Raw genomic sequence first — 12067 nt, 5'->3', positions numbered from 1 at the left:
ATATAACAGGGATTTTCCAAGGAGCTTCTCCTGTTCCTCTTAACACCAACTTTCATATATACACACGTACCTTGTAGCCTCCAATCCTGTGGTCAGGTTTGAATTCTTTGCCATTTTTCAACCAGCGCAGTGTGGGGTTGGGAGTCCCACTGGAAGGGCATTTGAACTTCACAGTCTTGGCAGCTGGCACCGCATGCAATTTCTTTTCCATCTTTTCTGGGGATGTCCAGTATGGAGCCACGGCTGCCCAGGAGAAGCCAAGAGAGACAGGCAGGGCCCAGTCAGGCTCAGGAGCAGGAGCCTTGGTTAGAACCCGGAGGTGTCCTGCCTATCTGCCCAACACTTGTGTATAGTGCCTGCTCTAACCAGGGCACCCCAGGGACCCCAGGGCGAAGCCTCATGATCCCATGTGTCCTCTCCTCCCATTCTCCCAACAATCATCCAAGCCTCACCCTTCCCACTCAAACCCAACGCCCGGCCCAAAGGGCAGTAAGGTAGGAAACAGTGTCTCACGCATACGGTTTGGTTTGGTGTTATCTGTCTCTTTCTCCTCTGAAGAGGAGTCATCATCATCGTCGTCATCCTCCGAGGAGGGGAGAGCATCTACGGGAAGCAGAAGGGGGAACTGAGGTCCCTTCGAAGGAAAAGGGCTCACTAGGTTTCCATCCATATCAACAGCTGGCCACGGACATGAAGGCCAGTCCGGTTACAGACGATTGCAGGTGCCCGTCCCCATACTGGACCCCAGTCCCATCCTGCCCTCAGTGACAGTCGCTCTGCAGGATGGAAACGTCATAGAACTGCAAGCTCTATGCCTGTCCCCCACCTTCCCCATCCCAGCACAGTGCCCCTCTGTCCAGAAGTCTCGAGACTGGCCAGTTCCATCAGGGGCAGCCGGTCCTCTTGAATTCCATCCCAACCTGCATTCAGAGGTTCTCGAAACTCAGCACCACCCACATGTGCTGGGTCTCAGGACGAGCAGCCAGGGAAACTATGTGTCTCCTTCTTGAGAAACCCAGACAGGTCTAGGCACGCCACGGCCAGAAGCCATTTCTACAGCCACGGCCCAAATAATTTCTAGTTGGGATCTTTCCACCACACTTGTGCTAATGTTTGGGGCTGCCCTTCATAACCAGAGCAGAGAGGGAGCCCACCACAGTCCGCAGCTGCCAACACTTCTCCGCAAGGATCCACTCCTTTTAAAAGGCTTGACACACGTGTGGTCACCAAATAGCGTTCATGCCAGATCTTTTTCCAGTCCCTCCTAATGCTTTTGGGGGTCTGGAGGGAAATAAAGGAGGCAAGTCCTTCAACTGGGGGCAGGTTCTAAATGATGCCTGGAGGAGAGGTGATGCCCAGCCCTCACCCTGAATTTGCACACATGGTGTAAAGAAAAATTCAAGCTCTTCTTTGTTTAACCCTAGAGTTGTATCAAAGTCGTGTTCTAGAAGTGGCAGATTCCCAAAGTCACAGAGCTCTGGGGTTCCCTGGCTGCCCTTAATACAGCTCCAGAAGCTGGAGGACAGATGTTTTCCATGAAGCCTGGGAGTATGGTGGTGCACCTGGATCCTTCCCATCACAGTAGGGACCCACCTCACCACACAGTCCGGGGCTCTAACCCCTGAGCCAAGTACCAAGTCCAAATGGCAAGGGAATGACAGAATGGAAGCTGGCCGAGTCCCAGGTAGCACCTGGAGATCTGGGCAAGCGATGGTGGAAAAAAATCAGTGTCTTATTGACCCAAGTGTATCAGCAGTCACTTCTAAGGCGGATCCTGGAAGGCCAGATCGCTGACCTGAGGCCTACACCGGCCGGTCACCCCTGAGAGCTAAGCCACGCGGCGGGCAGGGAGCAGTGTTAGTGGGCAGCAGTTTCCGAAGCAGAGTGGGGGCAGATCTTGAAGGGGCGGAGGCTGGCCTCCCCCTGAAACCAGCAGAGAGGGTGGGAGGGATGGATCTGGGGAGAGGCGGAGGGCAGGCTTTGCTACCAACCTGAGACATTGACGGAGAAGTAGGTGGTGTCACTGCCCGAGGGGCTGCTGGTCACACAAGCGTAGAGGCCGGAGTCGGCAGGCACGGAGTCCCGCACCTCCACCTCCTCCCCTGTGATGCGGGTACGGTTGCTTTCCACCAGCTGCACCCCGTCCCGCAGCCAGTTGATGCTCTGGACATCGTCCCGCAGCCGACAGCGAAGCTGCAGCGGGTCACCAGGGTGGACCAGGAAGGACTCCACTTCCACGGGGGCTCCCCAGGGCTGGGCTGCAGCCACCCACGGGGGCCGGGAAGAGGAACCGAGGATGGGGCGGGAAGAGGGGGAGAGGGAAGAGGGAGAGAGACAAAGGGAGTTAGGCTAGGCGAGCCGCACGGAGCTGCGACATCCTGGGGGCTACAGAGCTTGGAGGAGGGAACGGGGTAGGGGTCAGTGGGGGACAGCTGGCCCCTGGAACCCCACCTCTTCTCCTCTACCCGACTCCCCCACAAAGGGCAAAAGAAGAAAGAGGCAAAGCCAGGAAGCAGCCACAGCAGCATTAAGCAGTTGACTTTCATTTCCCTCCATTCGAGGGGGGGTGGGGAAGGGAGGAAGGCCAGTCCGCACCCCCCCACCCCCGCAACCTCCCCACACCAGGGCTTCTTTGTGTCCAGAAAGAACACTCGGTTCTTTGCCAAGAGTGGTCACTTCCCAGGAGAACACCCCATTCCTTTGGGCTAGGCCAGCCTCAGCGCCTTCCCTAGTAACAGCTGAGCAAACCCAGTCCCTCAAAAATCCAGCAGCCCCCACCTAAAGGAGAGAGAAGGTAATTTGTCAACAGGGGTTCTCGGGTCCAATGATCTGGCAGGGAGGGGTCTGGGCCCTCAGTGAGTCCGATGTGTAAGACGCGAAAGTGGAAGAGCCAACCCAAGGAGAGGTCAGCTCAGGGGAGCCTCTGGCTAACAGGTGTCAGGCCAGAGGATTCAGAGCTTTTGAGTCTATTAGGAGCGGACGCCTGCAGCTGCCACCAAGCCCACACTTGCTCTGGCTACAGCAGCCCTTGCACACAAAGCTCCTTTCTCCTCGTCCCACTGCCGGGCTCCCCCCTCAAGCCCCCGCCTTCCCCGCCCCCAACACACTGTCACACACATTCGCTCCCCCTCACCTCTCCTGCCCTGGATGCCGGGTGCTCCACGGCTCACAGATCTGATGCGACCCAGCCACCCATCCATCCCTCTCACGACCAGCAACTGGGCACTGGGCACTGACAAAGAAGGCCTGAGGCCAGGCACGCCCTGGAGGCCACTGTCCAGCACTGTTACCCCCTGCTCCTGGGAACCCCCTCTTTACTAGCCAGGGGAAAATGCGGCTTCTATTTCCATTCAGGATGCTCAGGGGCGCTCCCTCCCCACATCCCTGCCCACTGAAGCCCTCTGACCACAAAAAAAATGCACCTGGGGGCGCCTGGGTGGCTCAGTGGGTTAAAGCCTCTGCCTTCGGCTCAGGTCATGATCCCAGGGTCCTGGGATCGAGCCCCACATCGGGCTCTCTGCTCAGCGGGAAGCCTGCTTCCTCCTCTCTCTCTGTCTGCCTCTCTGCCTACTTGTGATCTCAGTCAGATTAAAAAAAAAAAAAAAAGTGCACTTGTTTTGGTTCCTATCCACCACCTGACTTATGTCTCCTGGGAGCCTTCTTTCATTCTCAGCCCCCCACACCCCAGGTAACCACCAGCGGGCTCCGGCCAGGACTCCTTGCAGGTCCCCCAAGTAGGAGCCCCTGAAACACATACTTTCTCCCATCCCCGCACCCCAGGGCCCTTGGAGGCCCATGTCCTGCCAGCTCTCAGCTGCCCTCCAGGTCTCTGCCTGGCTGGGGATTCTGCCTCAAAGCCTCTTCTAGCTCCCAGTCTGGGTCAGGTGCCCTCCCACTGCACTGCACACTGAAGGAAAGTCCCCAGGATGGGGATGACACCCAGTACAGTGCCTGGCACTCAAAGAGTTGCCTAATAAATGCTTGTGAACAATGCATAAAAGGACACAGGTACTGTCTCCTCCTCTTCCTTCCTAAACCTTCTTTTCTCCTTCTCCAATTCTCACTGTAGCCAACTCTGGAGTTTATCCAGGTTTTTGCCAGAAACCTTACAAATGAAGGAAATGAACCCCTCCGGCGTCAGCCAACACCAGGGACTAACAGCTGCTTTCCTCAGAGGGGCCAAGGCAGTGGGCCCTGACCCTCTTCAACCCAAGGGCTGTCTTAAATACTGGGTATATGTGAGTCATCAGAAGTGGGGGCGCTGCTTCAAAAGGGTTTGGAAGCCACTAGGCTAACAGTCATTTATATTTTTGTGAATCAGGTCAAGAGGAACACCACAAAGGTGAGCAGACCACATAAGTGATTAAAAATAAGCTTTTGTGGGTCTTAAAAAAAAGTTATTCTTTCCATTTTTAACGGTTTGTGGTTTTGCCAAAAGAAGGGAGAAAAAAAGCAGTTCAGACTTGACCCTTAAGGAAACAGGAGCCACTCCTATTGATCAAATCTCCACTCCCTCCAATGACCTCACTGATTAAATATTTTGCAGCTCCTAATCTGTACAAGCCGTTGGTCAAACAGTCAACTCAGTAAACTCAAATTCTTAGCCTCTGGCATCACAGCCTCTTTTGGCAGGCCCAGGGGACAAAGAGGTGGTAATGACAACATGGGCACTTCCCTGAGAGAAAGCAGCAAAGGGACACTGGCCTGGCTGAGACCAGCTCTGGCTGATTCTAGCTTGGATCCCCAACACAACTTACGGGGATGTATGAAAAGTCTCAAGGACCAGCTTTCTTTTCCCTGCCACTGGAGTTCCAACTCCCTCGGAGGCTCTAAGCCTTGGTGTGCTCTGCCCCTTAATTCTCCTGATCAAGATCCTGCACCATAAAATCAAAGCCCCTGCTTGGCATTCAAGGCTCTTCTCCCCCACAGAGCCGCCTTCTCCCTACCTTCCACTTCAAGGCTGGCTGTTCTCCAGACCAACTGCACTCTCTCCTCACAACAAAACTGACTTTGGCTCAAGACCTTCAGCTCTGTGATGCTCTAGTCCTTCCCCCACTCCACCCTGCCCGACATGGCTCAAAGTGCACCATCAAAGCCAGCAGGAAGCCTGCTGTTGGCCCCAGTGTTGCTACCCTAACTGTAACACAGTTTCTACACAAACCACACAAATTCACACCCAATCACATACCATCTTGTATCGTTTCTTTTAAAAACATCTTTGTTGAGATATATTCACATACTATAAAAGTCACCCATTTAGAGCACGGAAGTTCAATTTTTATTAGTCACAGAGTTATGCAACCATCACCACAATCTAACTGTAGAACATTTTCTAATCACCCTCCAAAAGAAACCCCCCACCCACAGCCAGCCACTGCTGCTTTGTTCCTGAGATATCTGCCTGGCCTGGGTATTTCGCATCAATGGAATCACACACTGATGATCTTTTGCCAGCGTCTTCTTTCGTTTAGCATAACACTTTCAAGGTTCTTCCATGTTGTGGCACGTCTCACTACTTCACTCCTTTTCATGGCCAACTAATATTCCACTGTATGGATGTTCTACATTTTATGAACCTGTGTATCAGTTGATGGACATCTGGGTCTACTGTTTTCTAAACAGTCCCAAGTGCCCATGTGTTCCTCTCCTAAGAAACAGCAACCAACTCAGAGCAGAAGTGCCTGTTGTCATTTTCCCACAGTGCCTAACAATGCCAAAGACAGAAAACACCCAATGAGATCTTCAACTGAATTTAGCACCTGGGAAAGGCTAATTTTAAGAGGAACCAAAAATCAGCCCACAGCTCCTGGATTATTCTTTTCATGGCTAGGAGTGCTCTTGATTGTGTGTCAACATCTCTATTTACAAAGCAGGGGCAATGCCACTTTCTTCTAGGAGGAGATGGAAAGGTAACCAAGCAATTGCTGGTTTCCTGGGCCCTGCCTGTCTGCATCGCTGCCGAATAACAGTCTTGACCTGGGGGAGTCCTATTTATGGTGGCTGATGCAAGGATGTCCTTGCTCACTGGAAGCCTCTAACAATTCAGTCCCTACCCTCCATTCTCCTTTTGGTCTTTCTAGTGTCCCCCATTTATGTCCCCACTGGGAAAGGCCCTTGTATCTGTGGCCCCAGTTCCTCTGAGCTGGCCTTTCTCTGGTCAAGAGCAATGGGCCAGGGTTACACTTGTTAGGTTTCTGATACCAAGAGAGGAGTGGACAAATTTATTGCGCTGGTCATGGATGAAGGAAAGGAAACCAGTTTATCGCTTGGCCCCTTGAAGCCCTGGTTCTTCCAATCTTGGAGAACCTGATTAGCTAGAATGGGGTTGCTATAAGGAAAGCAGCAACCCAGAACACTTACTTGCTTTAGCATCTTGTTTCCCAAGAGATGAGGTGGGAAACAAGAGGCTGGAGGACATTTGGTATCTGGATTCTGTGATGACCTTGCCTGAGGCTGGAAGTGTTGGGCCAGGAGTCAGCGCACAACATTCACTCTTATAGGTTTGAGGTGCATGTGTTCAAAGTACATTGTGGAAAAAGATGCTCTGCATTCTGATGCTCAAGGCACAGGGTCCCTGTTCTCATCACCGGACATGGGAAAGTTAGGGTTAGGATTAGAGATGGACCTGAATATCCCTAGAGGTTAAGACTGCTGACACCTTGGTCAATTCTCCAGAAACCGGGAGTGAACAAAAACTCCTGCTTCGCTGCATGAATGAGACCACTGTGGAAGGCTGTGTAGGCGGGATCCAGAACCCCCTTTAATGAGAGGAAAAGGGATTCCTAAGACCAATCACCAGTCCCATCTTGTTTCTCTAACAGAGCCTCTCTATCCCCCAAGAAAAACCAAGAGCAGATCAGGGACCCACACTTTAGTAATCCTCAGGGAACCAGCCAGAAAAAGAGGAGGGGGGAGGGGCAGTGTTTCCCACGAGCTCTCAAGTAGAGGAACAAGAGGAATGTTGTTAATGGGGCCTTACTGAGTCCCTCTTCCCTTCCTATATTCCTCCAAAATACCAGGGCTTTGTGGTCCCCAACAAGCCAACAGGAGGTAGCATTTTCTAAGGCACGACTGGCCAGAAATTTACCTCTGTTCCCTAGCAGGCAGTTCTGCCCTGGGTACACCCCATCAGAGCCAAGTGCTGGATTCGAAATCATGGAGTCTTCTGCCAGCCGTGGGCACCGTGCCAGGTAGGGGAATGGGGCCTGTGCTGAGGCCCAAACCCATACATGAACATTGTCATTCTTAGGAGACAGTTCCTATGATAGCGACAGGCTCGGGACTTTGGTATGGCACTTGATACTTCAAAAGGCAGGTTTAGGGCTCCCCAGTGGCTCAGTTGGTTAAGCATCTGCTTCGGCTCAGATCATGGTCTCCAAGTCCTGGGACGGAGCCCCGCATTCCCCCCTCCCCCACCCACCCGCACCCCCCCATCAGGCTCCCTGCTCTCTGCCCCTCCCCACTGCTCGTTCTAATTAATAAATAAATCTTTAAAAAAAAAAGAGGCACGTTTATTCATGTTCATTCCCATTTAAGTATGAAAAATGGAGATTCAGGGATTTCTCTCAAAGTCACACAACAGGGGTCAGCACTGGCTCTCGATGCTGGGTCTGCCCAGCCTGGGCCCCTCCAGTGTCTCAATTTTCACCCAGCACCGGGTAGAGCGACAGGTGACCCACTCGAGGTACTTCATGTGGCTTTCACCACAGGTAGACAGCACCGTCCTCCCCTCCCCGTGTCCCTGGCTCCATTCTGGATCAGTCACCAGACACCTTCTCTGGCTCCTGAGACCCTCACCTCTGAATAGTTTACAGCCGAGCTGATGACCTCTGATGACCCCTGCCTGACTCGCTGAGAAAATTAAGAACATCAGGCAAAGGGGGCTCCCCAACCCTCTCCTTGGGCCAGCTCTCCCGCTCATACATCAGAACGGTGCAGCGCTCAAACCCTGACTTGTCTGCACAGGCACCCGCATTCCATGCCCTCACACCTCCTAGGCCCTCGGTGCATTTCTTCCTCCTCCAGAATCTGGAGCCACCCCCCACCCAAGCTCAGCTGTCCAATCTCTCAGCCAAGCCAATGCCCACCCTGCCCCTCTTCTTTTCTTCCCCCTAAAGTGCCTTTTCCCTCTGCTCTCTCCCTCACTCCTCCAGTCGTGAAAATTCACTCCCCGAACTGCAGTCTCCAACCCTATTCTTAATGTGCCCTCCCAAGACATACAGATTCTCCGGCCTTTATCTTGCACTTATTCACGCTGCTTGGCTGTGGGCTGGTCCATAAACGCGCATCTTCTCTAGCCTCTGTGCTGTCACCCACATCCTGCACTCCAGAGGAAAACCCGCCCCAACAAAGCCGGGGCTTGTTGTCTCGGGGTCATATTTTCTGTCATCCCTATGAAACCCTTTTGATTTTGGATTTCTGGGTCAAGAAAATTAGGGGAGAATGGCCATTCTCTTCAGGAACGTGGGGGGAACTGGTGGTCCAGCAATGTTTACAGTCTTGGCACAAACTCCCCAGAGATAAATGAGGGGGCAATTGTGGGTGGGGGAGGAACTCGGGGTGGCTTTGAAGGCAACTTAAAAGGAACACAGAACAGCGCGGCAGGGCTCCGGGAACCCTCTGCAGAGGTTTTTTATTACGTTATTTTGGCTTTGAAATGGAACTGAAAACTTACTTTCGTCAGGCAAGGCCGGGCCGGAGCACGGATCTCACCGAAATCCCGGGGAACAACTATCCTCCCACAAGAGCTGGGGCAGAGAGGAAGCCCTAAAAACAGGGGATTCCCTGAACTCACGATGTTCCCAACATCCGGGGAAAGCTGCAGAAATGGGGGAGCAGAGGCATGTGTGATAGAGGAGAAAGAACACACCAAATCAATTAGCAGGGTCCCACACCCTCATGGGGCAGCACTCACCAGTCCCCCAACCCAGGGGATTTGGAGTGTAAGTTTTTTTTTTTTTCCCCCTTAAATAGGAAAAGGGAAAGAAGTAAGAGGGAACATTTTGCATGCAAATGGGCCACTGCCAGAAGAACCCATTAAAATGTAAAAACTCCACATTCAGTCTGACAAAACGGTGCAAACTGCTGTGTTTGCCAGAGGGGCAGCAATACAGCTCCCGACAAAGGGGCCGAGGAACAATGGCGGGCTGAATGGCCTCTGTCAGCAGGTCCCCTCGCGCGTTGCCATGGGGACCCCACCGGGGCTTACTAAAGGTATTTCCTGAGGAGAAAGGCAGTGCACACAAGCCCAGGCAGCCCGGCTAATCCTGACAGGAAGCCATCGCCATTCAGCAGCCCAGGGGCTTGGGGCCGGAGTTTTGTTTTGTTTTTATTAAAAAAAGATTTCGGTCTTTTGTGTGTCCCACCTCATCACTGTAATTTAGTGCAGAGCCGCCTGCGCTGGCCAAAGCCTCAGCCAGGGCCCTGCGCCCGCCCAAAACAGACCCCCCAAAACAGCTCCCCAGTAGCTGGGCCAGAGGAGGCCCAGGCACACAGAACCCCACTTGGGAGACCCAGGTCGAAAGTGCCCTGGGCTCAGAGAGGTCTATGCAAACTTTGACAGATGTTGTGAGCGGCATCAGGACGGAGCCCAGGGCTGGACCCCGTGTGCAGGCTTCTATCCCATACCTCGTCCTACCTGTGGTTTCCTCCCTCCTGGGGATGTGCCCCTCTCAGCACCAGCATCCCCCATGTCCCCCTACCTCCCACCACAGGCAGGGTGCTCTGCCGTTGGGGAGAAGGACTGTAATTAAGTGATTAACAAAGGAATGCGCCCAAAGAGTTGTTTTAAAAGAAATTTCCCTTCTTCCTGTCTCCCAGCTGAAGCTCTCATGCCAAGTGCTTACTGACACGCTCCGGATGGAGCTGGGGAGAAATCTCTTCCTATATCCATTTCCCAAAGCGATTCTCGGTACGCTTTGCTTCCCTCCTGCCTACCTTACCAGGAAGAAAAGAGTTGCTCAGGAAAGAGGAAAGTTCACCAAAGTCGTGCTAGGAAACCTAGAACCCACTCACCCCCACCCCCCAGCAAAGGGAGACGCCCTGCAGCGGTGGGGAAGGGCAGTCTATGCTCCCAGTTCCTAGAAATTTGTGTCACCATTTCACATTTGGCACCAGAGGAATCCGGCCTTGGCAGATTCAGGGAAGAAAGCCAACAACACAGCTGGCGGTGGAGACAGAAACTCCTGTGTGACAACTGCCCCCCTAGGACACAGTTTAGGATAAATTAACATTTCCTGAGCAAACTTGTAAGTGGAAGGAATCATCTCCCATGAAGACGGTCAGATGAAGGGGGCTCTGTTCATTCGCCGTGATTTGAAGCCAGGCCTGTGCGTTTGCAAAGCTTGCGATCTCGCAACTACACCTTCCCCCAAAGGAGGTTCTGAACCTTGCGTTTTGATAGACTCACAGAGGACAACAGATCATTTCGGAGGTATTAAAACTGCCTACTAACTCCCCTAAACACCCAGGAAGCTTGTTAGATGGGTCCCATGTTAGATGGGTCCTATTTTAGGAATAGGTGCTCAAGAGCCTCTGTGTAATGATGGAAAACTCCCCCCCAAAGAACCCCAAACCCAGTAAGGACCACTCATGTGGGCTGTAAGCCCAGGCGATCTGGACACAGAGGAGGAAATCTACTCCTGCCTTTATTAAAAATCACATCCTGGGGCGTGCCTGGGTGGCTCAGAGGGTTAAGCCTCTACCTTCGGCTCAGGTCATGATAGCAGGGTCCTGGGATTGAGCCCCACATCGGGCTCTCTGCTCGGTGGGGAGCCTGCTTCCCCCCTCTGCCTACTTGTGATCTCTCTCTGTATCAAATACATAAATAAATAAAATCCATTAAAAAAAAAATCACATCCTGAACTCAAAGCAAAAGTACAACCAGCACTAACGGTTATAACACAGAACACCTTCCACTGAACTTGCTGGTGTGTGTGTGTGATTGTGCCTATGCATGCGTACGCAGAGTCCCCCTGCTGGAAGGGGAGCTCAGACCCTCCCACCACTGGCCCGAAGCCCAGGCCTCCCAGCCATGTGTCTGCAGCTGCGACCTGTCATGCACTTCCTGGTCTGGGCTCTGTAATGGAAAGATCATTAAGGGTGGGGGAGGAGGAGAGTGAGATGAATCAACAGGGAAGAGGTAACCCTGAAGCTCCCACTCTGCTAGGCTCTGACCTTAAAGTCAGGTCAGGTTCCTTAAAGAATGCACTGCCCTCCCCCCCCACCCCACCCCCTACTAGGGCCCCTCGGAGGGCTTCCCCTCCCCCATGCTCAGCAGAGCTTCTTTGGGGAAGGAAGCACCAGCAGCTGGGCAGGAAAAAGTTGCAGCTCCCTAAACTTGCTGATGAATTAGTGGAAGACTCAGCTGTTCCAGAATTTGTCTTTTCACTGCACCCCCAACCTCAATGGATGATTGAAAGCACACTTCACCAAGGCTCTCAGCACTCCAGGGTACCAGCGATCTTCCCTCCCAGTCCAATCTGATCGTGGCATGGAGGGTCTGAGTCATACAGCATCCCGGGGTCACCACCGGCTGCAGGGGGGCAAAGAATGGACTCTTCATAAGGTTACTTTTTCTTGATGTTAAAGAAACGCCTTTTGGGGCGCCTGGGTGGCTCAGTCGGTTAAGCACCTGCGCTGGGCTCTGGTCATGATCCCAGGGTCCTGGAATCAAGCCCCGAAACCCACTCCCTGCTCAGCGGGGAGTCTGCTTCTTCCTCTCCCTCTGCCCATCCCCCACACCGCTCATGCTCTTTCTCTCAAATAAAATCTTAAAAAAAAAAAATGCCTCTTATCTTACAATATAAGAATAAAGGTGATAAACATCCTTTTAAAATGAAATGGTGCAGAAAGGTGGTTGCCAGGAGCTGGGGGAGGGGAGAATGGGGAGTTCATGTCTAATGGGAACAAGAGGTTCAACTGGAGAAGGTGTGAGAAAGTTCTGGAGACGTATCGTGGTGAAAGTGGCACGACAACATGAATGTACTTAATGCCATAGAACCGTACGCTCAAAATTGGTGAAAATGATCCACTTTATGTTATGTATATTTTTATCACAAGAAAAAAA

At 52.6% G+C, this 12067-nt stretch overlaps 1 protein-coding gene across 9 annotated transcripts in view; it reads right to left on the bottom strand.

Moving 5' to 3' along the window:
- The window catches only part of FGFR1 (fibroblast growth factor receptor 1), a 46976-nt gene that overhangs the window by 14260 nt on the left and 20649 nt on the right, over positions 1 to 12067 (bottom strand). For 3 of the 9 annotated variants that reach the window (XM_032328750.1, XM_032328752.1, XM_032328754.1), the window contains exons 3-5: positions 1992 to 2258; positions 514 to 603; positions 71 to 243 (exon numbers count right to left, since the gene is read on the bottom strand). In XM_032328750.1, coding sequence (XP_032184641.1) covers positions 71 to 243; positions 514 to 603; positions 1992 to 2258 — 530 coding nt within the window. The remainder of the gene's footprint in view (positions 1 to 70; positions 244 to 513; positions 604 to 1991; positions 2259 to 12067) is intronic. The other 6 variants (XM_032328751.1, XM_032328753.1, XM_032328755.1 and 3 more) reach the window with 3 other exon arrangements.

This window comes from Mustela erminea, chromosome 21, assembly GCF_009829155.1.
Source record: "Mustela erminea isolate mMusErm1 chromosome 21, mMusErm1.Pri, whole genome shotgun sequence".
Taxonomy (NCBI): Eukaryota; Metazoa; Chordata; class Mammalia; order Carnivora; family Mustelidae; genus Mustela; species Mustela erminea.
The sequence above is the reverse complement of the archived record's forward strand: the minus strand, read 5'-3'. Positions and strand labels throughout refer to the sequence as shown.